Source organism: Gopherus flavomarginatus, chromosome 2 (assembly GCF_025201925.1).
Source record: "Gopherus flavomarginatus isolate rGopFla2 chromosome 2, rGopFla2.mat.asm, whole genome shotgun sequence".
NCBI classification, from domain to species: domain Eukaryota; kingdom Metazoa; phylum Chordata; order Testudines; family Testudinidae; genus Gopherus; species Gopherus flavomarginatus.
Window position 1 is genome coordinate 140,250,354 of NC_066618.1, and position 14,061 is coordinate 140,264,414.

Here is a 14,061-nt window from a genome sequence, read left to right on the forward strand (position 1 = left end):
TAGCAACGCTTGCTTAGCCCTGCTAGCGGTTTTAATGATTTCTTTATGTAGTCTCAAGTGGTGATATCATTCTCCCATCAGATTATTCAACAACACAGATCAGTTTCTCCTAGTTTATGGGCCGTCTGTGTATGAGGTCAAATCCTACTGGGTTTTTATTGATTTCAAAGTCTTGAATAGTGCATCTGACTCAGCAGGGTGTGGCTCAGCTGCATCTTACTGTAATGTTGGGGGAAAACATGATAAATAGCTGTAGCACGACCTGACCCTATGGGTTGGAGTAAAACTGACTTAATAAATACTTTCTAGAACAGTCTTTCACGCAATCTCTCCAACACCCCTCCTTTTCCAAAACCATATAAAATGATGTTTGCTGTCTGGTTTCCAAATGCAAAGGAACTGCACCCTCTTTCAACACAGAATTTTGCCCCTGGTTTTGAGAGTTCATTTTGAAGAGTATAAATGACAGTTACTATTGTACGTAGTGCAGGTGTGAAGAAAAGACAGTTCTGTGAAACCAAAGGATTAAAGATGACCTGCGCTTTTTTTTTAAAATTGGTCTTGTGCCATTTTTTTTGTCTGCTTTGAAACGTATAGAAGACCTTAAAGGAAGAGGCGGGGCCTCGGACGGAAGGTATCGGGCTGGGGGTCAGCTTCCCCCAGCCAACCCATCCACGCTGCCTGGCCCCACCCCAGGGCAGCTGCCCCTTTTGCCTCCACCTGTCAGCGGCCCGAGGGGGGACAAAAAGGGCAACGATGTTAAAGCACTCCAGTAGCGCTTTAATATTGTTGTCTCTTTTGCTGCACCCCCAACCCCTCCAGTCGGCAGCCCTGCCGGTAGGGTCCCTACCAGCAGGGTGGCCAGTGGGAGGAGGGGGAGAAGGGGCAGTGACGTTAAAGTGCTGCCATGGCAGCACTTTGACGTCGGCTGCTATGGGCCGGTACCGGCTTCTTACCATACATTGTACCACCCCTGACAAACAGAGAGTAAAACAGAGTTACTGCCCTGAAAAGCTTAGAGTGTGTTTGAAAGAAAGACAGACAGAAAACAAACATGCTGAAGAAAAATTATTCCTGAACTTCTACTTATGCCTTATAACAAAGACTGGCAACTTCTGGCACACAACCCATCAAGGAAATCCGCTGATGGTCTGTGACAGTTTGTTTACCTGCAGCATCCACAGGTTCAGCCAATCGCAACTCTCACTGGACATGGTTTGCTGCTCCAGGCTAATGGGGGCTGTGGGAAGTGGCAGCCAGCACATCCCTCAGCCTGCACCGCTTCCCGCAGCCCCCATTGGCTTGGAATGGTGAATCACGGCCAGTGGTGTTATACCAATTACATTAGACCAGTAAAAGCCAGCAGGATCTTATTAAAGGGGACAAGACAAAGATGCCACATTTATTATGATAACAATTTGATTTATGACTAATTACTAATATCTTAATTCTTATACACACACATTATACCTAATACCTATACATACACACACATTCACACACATCCATCAGATGTTCTGCAGCTGCTGCATAGTTACCAGTCCTAAAGATAGTTTAAGTTCATAGCTTGATTTTGTAGCTTGGGTTCGTAGCTTGTGGTGGCTAACTGGCCAGGAAAGCCGGGCACAAGGACAAGCTGGATCTCTGCTGGGCAGGCACTGATGTCCTTCCATGTTGGCAGCAGAATGGTACCCAGAGTCTCTCATCTCACCCTTCTTTTTTATAGGCTTTTAGTTTGGATTCAAAGTCTATAGGTCTTGCTGTGTCACGCCGCCTCTGGGTTTAGATTGATCACCCATCAATTGCAGGCATGACTTTCAGCCTTGAACCTGGCTTTGATCTTCCTTCTGTTGTCCTTTTCTTTTTAGGGTGGATGCTTCTTACTTTGTTTAGGGCTGTTGTCTAGGTCTTCAGCCGTTGGTATTTGAACTTTATCTCATCAGGACAGGCTGGGGCTGGAGGCTGATTCCGTCATTCATACATACCTCATTCACACATCTAAACTAAACTGATAAGATTACAGCAGGGTTTGCAAAAATGAAGGTTGGAGGAAGCTTTACAAAATGGAGTGAGTGTTTTAAAATGGGGTTTGAATTACAATATGGAACAGAAGTTACAGTGTAGGCAAGTGTAGTGAATGGTGAACAGAAGTTACATCAATAAAGTGAACAATTAAAAACAATTTCATTTATCGGTTCTACAGTGGGAGTTGCGATCGGCCAAACCTGCAGACGCAGCAGGTACATAGACTGTCCCAGCCCTCCTGGGGGCTTACTCTGGTGGGCCACATGCCAAAGGTTGCCGATCCCTGCCTTATAAAGAAGAAGAGGGAGAGGTCATCTCTTTGGAGGGGGTGGGTTGTTGGGTTTTTGAGAGTCCCCTTGAATTTTTTCTGCCCTTGTCATTCAAATGCAATAGTGAGGATTTAAATTGTTCTAACTTCATTATAATAATCTCTGTTAAAAATTCAGCGTTTACCAACATTTACCACAGATCTTTCCTGTAGGTAGAATAAAACTGGTAACAGTGTGACAAATTTTGACTTTTTAATGGCAACCCTTGTCATAACATATTTCCAGATTTGGACCTTAGCGTCCAAAATATGGGTGTTAGCATGAAAACCTCCAAGCTTAGTTACCAGCTTGGACCTGGTAAAGCTGCCACCACCCAAAAAATTAGAGTATTTTGGGGCACTCTGGTCCCCCCAAAAACCTTCCCTGGGGACCCCAAAGACCCAAATTTCTTGAGTGTTACAACAAAGGGGAATAAACCATTTCCCCCCCCCCCCCCCTTCTCCCTTCCAGATGTTCCCTCCCTGGGTTCCTGGAGAGATACACAGAAGCAAGCTCCGTGAATTTAAACAGAGGGATTCCACCCTCCCTATTTCCAGTCCTTGAAATAGGTACCAAGAGAGAGAGCCAAGCTCCCCCCCACCCCCTTCCTTCACCCAGAGGGAGTGCAGGCTAGTAAATCTAACACACACAGATTTCCCCCTGACTTCTTCCTCCCACCAATTCCCTGGTGAGCACAGACTCAATTCCCTGGAGTTCCCCACTAAAGAAAAACTCCAACAGGTCTTAAAAAGAAAGCTTTATATAAAAAGAAAGAAAAATACATAAAAATGGTCTCTCTGTATTAAGGTGACAAATACAGGGTTAATTGCTTAAAAGAAATATGAATAAACAGCCTTATTCAAAAGAACACAATTCAAAACACTCCAGCAACTACACACATGTAAATACAAAATAAAAACCATATAAATCACTATTTTATTTTTTGTACTTACTACTGGAAAACAGAAGATTAGAAAGCAGGAGACAGAAATCCTCTCATAGCCGAGAGAGAGTACAGGCACAAGACAAAGAACAAAGAACTCAGACACAAACTTCCCTCCACTCAGATTTGAAAAAGTCTTGTTTCCTGATTGGTCCTTGGATCAGGTGTTTTAGGTTACTCCTTTCCAGGTAAAAGAACATTAACTCTTAGCTATCTGTTTATGACAACCCTAAAGTGTTCTCTTATTTTTTTTTTTTAACTCACTAAGGTAATGTAAACATTTGGGTATAAAACAGAGGTTCCATATTTTTTAACAACTGCAAATGTGTATTCATTCTGTGCAGTACTTTGTGCATTTAAAGACAGCATGAATAGAAGGCAAGATGAATAAATATTGCAACATTTTATGAATACACTTTTAGGCACTGGAAGATCGTCCAAGTTCACTGTTGGTAGACCAAGGTGACAGCAGCAGTCCATCTTTCAACCCTTCAGACAACTCCCTTCTCTCTTCTTCGTCACCCATAGATGAGATGGAAGAAAGGAAATCCAGCTCTTTAAAAAGACGACAGTAAGACTGGCTTACAAATTTATATTTCCCCTCTGTTCTCAATCAGGTAACATTTATAAAGTCCTTTGCATCCTTTCAAAACAGTCTATTTTAATTTAACAGAAGAAGTAGTTCTTTCCCCTTCCAGCTTGCATGTTAGGCATCAAATTGATTTGGTTCTTCCTGAAAACCAGCTGCTGTTCAAAGAGAATTCTCAGGCATATTATTTCCAGTACTAAGTTCACCCAAAAGTCCTGTCAAACATGTCAGTTCCAGCCTTCATAGAGGAGGATGCTGGCTTTTAAATATTCTCAAGGGTATTTTTAGGTTCCGAAAACCATAAATCATTGCTTTTTCTTGAAACCGTCTTTCTCTACGTTGAACTCAAATGGTAGTTGGGATGATCCAGAAGCATTTGTTGACATTTTAGCTGGTATTGAAGATTAATCGTATGTATGTCTGGGTTAAAATAATAGACATCTTCAGTTTGTTTGCTTATGAATCTCGTGCTGTTTCTTGTGAGTCAAATATTGGAATTCTTTTAAATTAATGTTTTAATTGTCCTGACCTATGCAGCAAAAGTCCTGGCTGCTGCTGCTATGGTTTAGTAAACACAAGAAGGAAGAATGCCCTGAAGACAGTGAAGCATCCAGATTCGGAGAGTCAGATGTAAACTCTACCTTACTAAGTGTGCATAACTGAAAACCTGTAAAATGTTGTATGCCCATTCTTAGTCCTCTTTAAGAACTTTTATCCACATGAATACATTTTTCTCCCTGAATGTTTTTTCACCTTTCCCCCTCCTTGTAGCTATGTTTTACAGGAATTAGTGGAGACGGAGCGAGATTACGTCCGAGATCTGGGTTATGTAGTTGAGGTATGTTAGTTCAACTTTTCTAAATTGCTTTTATTAATCCTATTGCCAGTCATCTTTGTAGCTCGCTCACTCTTCTGTTATAAGAAAAAGAGAGGGTCTGCTTTAGGTGTGGGTTTTTCTATAGGAATTTAAGAAAAAACAGGATTTGATATAGAATTCCCAGTGTCTCTCCTTCACGCTATTTCATGCATCCTTTTTTTTTCCTCTTGCAAGAAGATTAGTTCTTTATCATTCATGTTTTAAATAGTGACACCGAATAACATCTGAAACAATAGGCACAGTTTAATTAGTTGAGGCAGTGTGGTCTAGTGGATAGACCGCTGGACTGGGACTCAGGAGACTTGGCTTCTACTCCTGGCTCTGCTACTGCTCTATTGGGTGACGTTAGGAAAGTCTCTTCACCTCTTCGTGTCTGTTTCCCATCTGCAGAATGGGGATTATGTTGCCGACCTGCTTTGTAAATTGCTTATATCTGCTGATTTCCTCATTTAGCTACTTCCAGATGTGTTCCAGAAAACTACCTTTTCCCCAAGTTTAGACATATTCCTTAGAGGAGCTGGTTTAACAGGTCTGTTAACTGGATTAAAAGCCATCTCCTAGGTGAGGCAGCAGCCCAGCCCAGAGTGTTGAATAAATATCAGGTTTCAGAGTGGTAGCCATGTTAGTCTGTGTCAGCAAAAACAACGAGGAGTCCTTGTGGCACTTTAAAGACTAACAAATCTATTTGGGCATAAGCTTTCGTGGGCTAAAACCCACTTCATCAGATGCAGTGGAACATACTTTGATTTCATGTACTTGTGGGAAGTGAAAATACACTGAAAAATGAAATAAAAAAAACTGGCTAAATTTAAATGTAGTTGAGACTAATCTTATTTCAATAAAATTGTTAATTTGACAGCTAAATACGCTGCTACATGTAATATTGGATTCTTACACCCTATTGATTAAGTGACTTAAATAAGAGTTTAAGTTTAAGAATTCTTAAGCTCCTTAAAAAGAGAGAGAGAGAGACCCACCGTTTAAACCTGGACATTTCACAAAGAATTGCTCTGGATTGTTTCAGGGTTACATGGCACTTATGAAAGAAGATGGTGTACCTGATGACATGAAGGGGAAAGACAAGATTGTATTCGGCAACATTCACCAGATTTATGACTGGCACAGAGAGTATGTATGTTTTTAATTTAAGAATTATCTGTTACTGGTAGAAAATAATTTTATAACCTACTGAATGCACACAGAGAAAAACCCTACAACAGTACATGGCAATAAAAGTGTTTCAAAGGTTATAGAAACAAGTAACAAGAAATTAAGAACAGCTGGTCCTACACTTTTCCAGTTAAAAATAATTTCTGAGTTGAGACTATTCCTATAGTTATTTGTATGGAAACTATTCAGAATAAATATGTAAACATATCAAGCATTTGGATTGACCTGTCTTGTATAGATAACATTTAATGTGACTATTTAGTTGATCCTATTAAGAATGCATTAAAGAAAAGAGAAAAATCCTGTATCTTATGCAGTAACATGTGCGGTACTTACCTATTCTTCTAACAGTGAGAGGCTATGCTGTGAATGGTCAAAAACAGTTTTTATTCTCAGATTTCAGTGGTGGTGTAGTTATGTGAGCACATCAAGGATTCAGAATGAATAGAAGAGAAATTTGAATCCCCATAGCAAACAAAAGGATTGCAATGATGAATCACTATGTTGCTTCTTTTTGTTCTTTACTTAAAAATGCCACTTGCTTTGAAGCCCTGCAATATATTCTTTATATAGGCTTCAGTTGCAGATAGGACATGCAGTAATCAAGGATCACAGCAGTGAAAAGAGTGCGGACACAAAGAATGCAACCACCACTTTGTTCTAACATTACCTGTTGCTGTATAATGTGGTACAAGCTAAATGATTTCTTCTTTATTCAGCTTCTTTTTGGGAGAATTGGAGAAGTGCCTTGAAGATCCAGAAAAACTGGGATCCCTCTTCGTTAAGCATGTAAGTACAAACATCCTCTTTCAAGCAGGTAATGCCAATGGCTGGTATTATTAGTGACTAACCTCACTATATAAAGGATTTATCTGTGGAGCAGCATAGGTGAAAAGTCCAGTAGAATAAAATAACACAGGGTAAGAGATAGAGACACAGAATTAGGTTAACAGGGAGTCTAATTTTTGTTAACAATTTTCTCCATAAGAAGATATTGCAAACAGGGTACCTGTCTCTCAACTCAATCTCAGCTCCTCTTTTAGGAGGCTGTAGTTTCATATAACCAGATGAAAAAAAAAATCCTCTCAAATCCTAATGCAGTACTTACAGAGTAATAAAAACTCTGGATGGAAAAGATCTGTTTGGCACTGGGAGAACTGAGTGACCTATGCAGAATTGATTTTGTAGCTCTCTGTCTAGTCCAGGGGTCGGCAACCTTTTGGAAGTGGTGTGCCGAGTCTTCAGTTATTCACTCTGATTTAAGGTTTCTTGTGCCAGTAATACATTTTAACATTTTTAGAAGGTGTCTTTCTATAAGTCTATAATATATAACTAAACTATTGTTGTCTGTAAAGTAAATAAGGTTTTTTAAATGTTTAAGAAGCTTCATTTAAAATTTAAATTAAAATGCAGACACCCCCCCCACCCGGGCCAGTGGCCAGGACCCAGGCAGTGTGAGTGCCATAGGTTGCCTACCCCTGATCTAGCCTAACATCATTTGTCTCCTTTTATCACTTACCTTGGAAGAAAAAGGTACAAGTTTAAGAGCCAGGAATTCATGAATTCTAATTCTGAGCTTTCCTCTGCACCATTAGACAAGTCACTCGCCTCTTTTTCCTTCCCTCCTTGCCGTAAAATGGAAATTAAAATAGTGCACTACACTTGGATACCATAGTAATCAGCACCTTAGAAGTAATTGAGATAAATAATATCTCAAATGCTAATGTTGTGAAATACTTTGAAATGCAAAGTATTATATGCAACCCAATTGTCTGTTTTTCCATGATTTTATCATTCTTGGTGTCCCAATGTCAGGTGTATTTGTGTGGATGTTTGTGTAGTACCATGTTCAGATCTATAACTTCTGCATGTACAGTTACATTTTTTGGTCAGAGTGTTGCCGGCAGATAACTGCCTGAGGCCAAGCAACAGCGGGGGGGTCCGTCGCCTGGTGTGCCGCGCCAATAAACACACCAGGGTGGAGAAGCAAACCAAGTTTATTTGAGATCTCAAAGCGGTGCAGGGAGATTGACTCAGATCAAGCACACCTAAAACAAGCAGTCTGTTCCTTTATATCCATGAGAACTTTTCTCACTGACTAGCAATCCCCCGTTTCCCCTCCCTCCTCCTCCTTCCTCCCCCTGTAGCAATTACGTAAGCGCAGGTGCATTAAGTAATCTTGGCCGCGGCAGCTCGTTAGTAAGTTTTCCTTCTGCAAGTTATCTTGTCCTTCTGCTAAAGGTGCACAGGCCTCATTATTTCTGCTTTAGACCAGTTAGAACTGTTGCAACTGATAACGGCTGTTACACCTGGCCTTTTAGGTCGATTAAAGTTCAAACATGGAGGGACTCTTGTCTGCTGAGGCCTAAAACCAGGAAGGCTCCATACTCTTGTGGCCTTCCACCCTCCTGAGTTACATAGGGTTATGCTTAGTGACACCAACAACTCCCTCCTTTGAGAATACTCAACAAACTTTTGGCTGAGTGTTCTCACATTTAAAGGATAACGTGATTTAGCTCTAGGGAGCTGAAGTGCTTTACAGCAAGCAAGCAAGAGAAGAGTAACAATACACAACACCACACCAGTGAGCAGGAGGTGAACAATGCCTTCCCCTATTTTTCCCAGGTTAAGTAACCAGCCCCAAAGGGAATCAGAAATAATGGGTTTCCTTTCCTGGGCCTTCCACTGTTTAAAAGCCTGTTTGGCTGACAGGATGTACTTTTTAATATCCTGTGCGTCTTCTGGGACATAAGTACAGCATTCATCCCCTATAAGGGCGCACATCCTGCCCTGGGAAGCCACACTTCCACCCAGGAAGTGTCCAAGTATGTCTCCATGATCACAGATCAGATGGTATTTCTGATGCGTCTGTAAGGGCAGTGGGCCAAGTCTGGTACTCAAGATCACTTCAAATGGCCATCATCTGGTAATTCAGGAAATCCCGAATTCCTAAACATACTAGATCCCACTGCAATGCCTTCCCAGCCTCAGTGATATTCAATACCATCTTTCCTTGGTGTAGTACTATAATACACCTGTTATTTAACTATTCTCAGGTACTTTCAAAAGGCATCGACATTAATAGCATAGGAGGGGGGTTACATTATTAGTCACTCTCCAGGACACAGGGCGCAGCCTGTAGAATAAACCCCAAAATCCAATTAATACCACATTCCCAAACATGGGTCCCACAAATGTCCTCCCACCAGTGTATAATTCTTTGTTTCTTCACCAGGGTCAGTTCTTAATGTTCTTTCTAGTCAGGAATTCCTGGACTTTGGCAATTTCAGTGGAGCGAGTGTTCCTTCTTCTTTCCCAAAACAGTCGTGGTGCAGCATCCTTGTACTTTTTCCCTACTGTCCAGAAGGCACAGTGGAGCTAGAAGGTGAAATAGGCTAATCATCAGTAGGAGAATTCTCCCGATGTGGAGGGGTCTTTTTTGCAGTGAGAATCTTGGGTCCATGCAGTCAGTCTTTGACATTTTACAGCGACGGTGGTAGTCACCGGGACTTAAGGGCCTTTCCAGGGTGGAGCCAGAGCAGACTTTCGTCGGTGGACCTTTACATCAATCCCGTCTCCTGGTTCCAAAGAGTGGTAGGGCTGCTAGGGTCTTTGGGTAGCGCTTCTTTACCTGTGAGAAAAGAAACTTAACACATTTCATTAGTGCCTGGCAATGTTTTGCAAATCTCATAGCTGCGTGGGCAAATTCAAGCCCTCCTTTTCCTGGTTGTTAGCCAAGTCTTAACTGTGAGCAGTGTTCTTGAATGGAGTCAGTGTCTTATCTATAGCCTGAGCTTGCTATTTTATTTTATTTTTTTTCAGTTAATTCATTCTGTTCTTTGTCCTTCTTCCCTTCTTGGCTTCTTTTAACCTGCAAAGGAAACTTCCACTTTTTACTTATACACCTTCTTCCCAACAATGAAGACATAAACATTGTCATTATACAGTACATTAGTCTTATTATTTAATATATGCCACACACACCCTTTTGCTAAAATAACCTTATTACAGAGCTTTGGAGCAACAAGCCAGGACAAGCACACCCACTTTGAGGAGTTCACTCAATACAACCTCTAGTCCAATAGCCTTTCACCATCCCCAGCCCTCTGGCTAGAAATCTGAGGTAGCCAAAAAGATCCCATGTACAATATGGGGAGTGGGTTAACTTTTCATGTCTTTGCTTTCAAAGACTGTTGGTATGCAAATTTTAACAACAATTTTTGCAATTAACAGTTTGGCCAATGAAATTTCTTTTCTTTACTTAAGGAAATGCATTAGACTTTAGTATATTACATTCTCCTGATTTATCCAAACACTTTGTATTCCAAGTTGAACAAAACAAATATCTGCATTTTAATTTAATCTTTTTGTTTGATTTTAAACTAGACTATTTTATAAAAATATTAAACACAAAAATTCCGGCCACAAGACAAACACCACAGGACAGAACATAGAACACAAAACATGATTCCTATTGTGCCAGTAAATGCATGGTACGTTGAATGCTGTTCAGCTGGCATCAGTTTTCTCTGATTATCTGAAAGACAAAAAAAAGAGAGGTCTACCCACCCCTTCTGGGCAGACAATCATCGCTTGAAATATACAAATACTCTTGTTGGCTTCAGGCAAAACAGAGGAATTACCCCATAGTTTCTTGTATTTGTTTCATAGGCAGCCCAGGTTTTCAATTACATAACACTGTATACATTCTTCAGCTAATTCAACTAAATTGTTCATAGCCAAACCAAATGATTGCAATCCAATAACTTCTTTTCCTGAATTTATTTACAAACATTTCACAGACACCAAAAACTTTTTTTCTTTAGCATTTTTACAAAGTTCAACTGCTGTTTCGTTCAGCAACTACAGAGTTAACTTCTCACTCTCCCTTAAATCACGTGCTTGTCTCCCAACAGCCACTTTTATCAACTTAAATCACCATTCCAAGTAAGTCCTGGGTATTTGAAATCTCCATGCTTACACTTACTGACTCCTTCCTTCCACTACACCCTTAAAGTTTTCCAACCTGTTTTCCAATCTCTCTGTCTGTTGCCTGCCCGCCTGGGCCCGATCCTGCTTTTCTTGCTGAACCGTCCCTTCCATGGGCACCAACTTGTTCCACTACCAGTTTAGCTAGGAGGGTGGGCTTCTCATCTAGCCCCCACCCCTCCTGGTCTCTTCCCTTAAACATTCTTACTCACAAGACTACCCGAGTCCTCCTTCATGAGGCTTGCCACCTGGACAAAAACACATGGCCCATTGGGCAAAGGCCATTTACTTAACATATAATTTAAAGGACTATTCTTAGAGGGTTTACCCAGAGACTCATTCATCTGTTTGACACTTAAACAGAAAAGAGAATTACACAGAGAGCAGAGGGAATTACAGTCTAAGCCAGACTTTCCCACTTCTATACACTGACCGCTACAGGGGACGGGACAGAAGGATCTCAATTCAACCTCAGAACTTTCTTGCACACATGGCTTCCACTCCGAGGAATTACGAACAAGAGGTTCAGTTCTGCCCACACTCCTAACGCCCAAATGAACAGAGCAGAAAAACAACAGTAACCGGTTAAACAGAACAGAACCAGAACCAGATAGCGTTTTCTTATCCTATTAGGACTCACTTTTACTCATGCAGTTCTCAACATATAACACCAACAGTACCAAGCAAAGCAAACACAAAATAACAAGGGTAAAACAAATAGATGGTGTAAATTCTGCAGGGCTCCCCCCTTCTTAATTGCTCACCAAACTGTGACAAATTTCTGTTACCAATCTATCCCTCGTGTCAGGTGATCAGGCTGACACTACAGGATCGTTGGGGGAAGATAAAGAAAACACACCATATAACTGTATTTTAAAGCTCCATTAATAAAATAATAAAACAACAACGGAGAGTGTTGGGAACGCTCCCTCATCACTCAGGAAAACATTAATGCCCCAAGCCCCTTTCATACCCACACACGTACGTCCAGACTGGCCACTTCTGTGTATAATGTTCAGAGAAGGGGGGAGAGGTGGACTGGAGATTATCCTGTATACAGCTTGTCCAGAATTTCTAACATGCTTCTGCTCTTTGGAGGGCTGTTCTCTTGCACCCTGGAATCTTCTGCAGCATCTCTTTCAGAGATTCCAGTCCAGGTCAGCTGCCTGCGGCTTCTTCAGTGTCACCAAGCCACACCGGCTCCGGGGTCACAAAGGCACACTGTTGGATCTTACTGGACAGTTAAGCTTTGCAAATGTATTCTCAATTCTGTAACTTGTATTTCCTTTGCTTCGCCTCTGTCTATATTTTTTCCTTCACAGCCAGCTGGGGCCGAAAGCAGCCCCTCCCTGCACCAAGCACAGTCCGCGCCGATTCCTGACCCTGAACGCAGAGCAATCCCCCCCTTCCATCCCTGGGCCAAGATGATTTTTAAATTAACCCGTTCCTTTCCTCAATAGACAAATTTGCTCACCCTGTGTCAGGGCTTTTTGGTGATTAAACGCTCCTCTTAGATGTATGATCTTATCTAGATTGAAGTACCTTCTAGTGGGCATTATTTAGATGGATTTTCACGGTGTAAATATTCCAATTCTCTAAATACCTGCAGGTTGTTGAACTATAATGTACGTACATGTAATATGCTGGGGTACCCTTAGGGGGTGAGATGGAATGTTTAGACTGTCCCCCACCCATTTTCCACTTACACAGGGAGGGTGCCCTGTCCGCGCTAGCGGCTCATAAACTAAGGATTTTTCCCTACAGGGTACTCACACAGGAGAGGCTAACGAGGATGGCCATGACCCTCCTACACCTCCCTTCAGCAAAGAGCGTCGGCTAGTCTCTGGGAGACGGCGCCGCTTACTCTGATTGCATCCAGTGAGATGATCAGACTGTCAGTAGCCCACACAGAAAGGAAAGGGGAAGGGAAGATGGGTACACACACTCCTAGACCCAGGCAGCTTCCTCACCGGACGATGCCAGGCCAAGTCAGCCCACCATGGGTTGGACCTCCTAAAGATCCACTAGTTACCAGGCTTGCGTTAGAGTAGTCCTGGTCACGAGCTTTTGCTTCACAGGGTACTCTGGGCGTCTTCCGGTAACAGTCATTCACACTGGCCCCCAGTACCATTCTGCATTTTATCTTGCTTTTTAGCTACAACAGGGAGAGAGTGCACTAGGACATGGGGTCTCCCCTTTCTAAACAGGTCCCTCCTTTGTCCCTGCACTATCCCTAACCTGCTTTTGGATCCCTGCACTCTGCCAGACAGAGGGAAGAACTGGAGCTACAGTGGGGTATTTTTACAAGAGCTCTCCATACAAACAGCTTCAGAAGCTACCCATTTACTGACAAAACAGGAGTAATTGGAGGATCGTGTTATAATTAAGTGATCCTTCCGGTGGCCACCTTTCTGGTCCTCTAGTTGATATTGAGGCCAGTCTACTATACAGAACTTTTTAGTTTGCTTTTAGTTAGTGGATCTGATCCAAGCACTTCCCAATTCGCTAGAATGCATTCTAAGGGTGTACACCGTGCCCTGCCTGTACTCTGTCCCTGCCCCATATCCTAGGGTGACACTGGGCATCCCCAGGTCATAACAGGCAAAAATCCAGACCACTGGACTGTTCCTACCTTATCCAAGGGACCGGTTCCTCACCGTCGCCCTCAACTGCTTCTCCACTACTCGAGCGCGTTGCACCATTGTGCCCTCTGGGGTCAGTCGAACTGCGTCTCCGCCGAGGCCCCCGGTGAAGTCACCGGTGCGCGCTGGGCGTCAATCGTCGCCGCAATCCGTCGACCACCAGAAGGGATCCAGGCAAGGCTAATTTTAGCCTCAATGCCCCACATTGGGCGCCAAGAACTGTTGCCGGCAGATAACTGCCTGAGGCCAAGCAACAGCGGGGGGGTCCGTCGCCTGGTGTGCCGCGCCAATAAACACACCAGGGTGGAGAAGCAAACCAAGTTTATTTGAGATCTTAAAGCGGTGCAGGGAGATTGACTCAGATCAAGCACACCTGAAACAAGCAGTCTGTTCCTTTATATCCATGAGAACTTTTCTCACTGACTAGCAATCCCCCGTTTCCCCTCCCTCCTCCTCCTTCCTCCCCCTGTAGCAATTACGTAAGTGCAGGTGCATTAAGTAATCTTGGCCACAGCAGC

The 14,061-nt window shown here is 42.5% G+C and overlaps 1 protein-coding gene and 1 long non-coding RNA gene across 7 annotated transcripts in view; one reads left to right on the forward strand and one right to left on the reverse strand.

The window, feature by feature from the left end:
* Nucleotides 1–14,061, forward strand: part of TRIO (trio Rho guanine nucleotide exchange factor) — a 441,700-nt gene that overhangs the window by 379,957 nt on the left and 47,682 nt on the right. For all 4 annotated transcript variants that reach the window (XM_050937381.1, XM_050937382.1, XM_050937383.1 and 1 more), the window contains exons 38-41: nucleotides 3,699–3,847; nucleotides 4,637–4,703; nucleotides 5,767–5,870; nucleotides 6,632–6,701. In XM_050937381.1, coding sequence (XP_050793338.1) covers nucleotides 3,699–3,847; nucleotides 4,637–4,703; nucleotides 5,767–5,870; nucleotides 6,632–6,701 — 390 coding nt within the window. The remainder of the gene's footprint in view (nucleotides 1–3,698; nucleotides 3,848–4,636; nucleotides 4,704–5,766; nucleotides 5,871–6,631; nucleotides 6,702–14,061) is intronic.
* Nucleotides 9,714–13,690, reverse strand: LOC127043632 (uncharacterized). 3 transcript variants are annotated; one of them, XR_007772284.1, is made up of 3 exons: nucleotides 13,534–13,690; nucleotides 11,875–12,122; nucleotides 9,714–10,449 (listed from the first exon to the last, which is right to left on the reverse strand). It is a non-coding gene; the product is annotated as an uncharacterized LOC127043632 (long non-coding RNA). The 3 variants fall into 3 exon arrangements; XR_007772283.1 differs by having other exon boundaries at nucleotides 11,875–12,148; XR_007772285.1 differs by lacking the exon at nucleotides 11,875–12,122.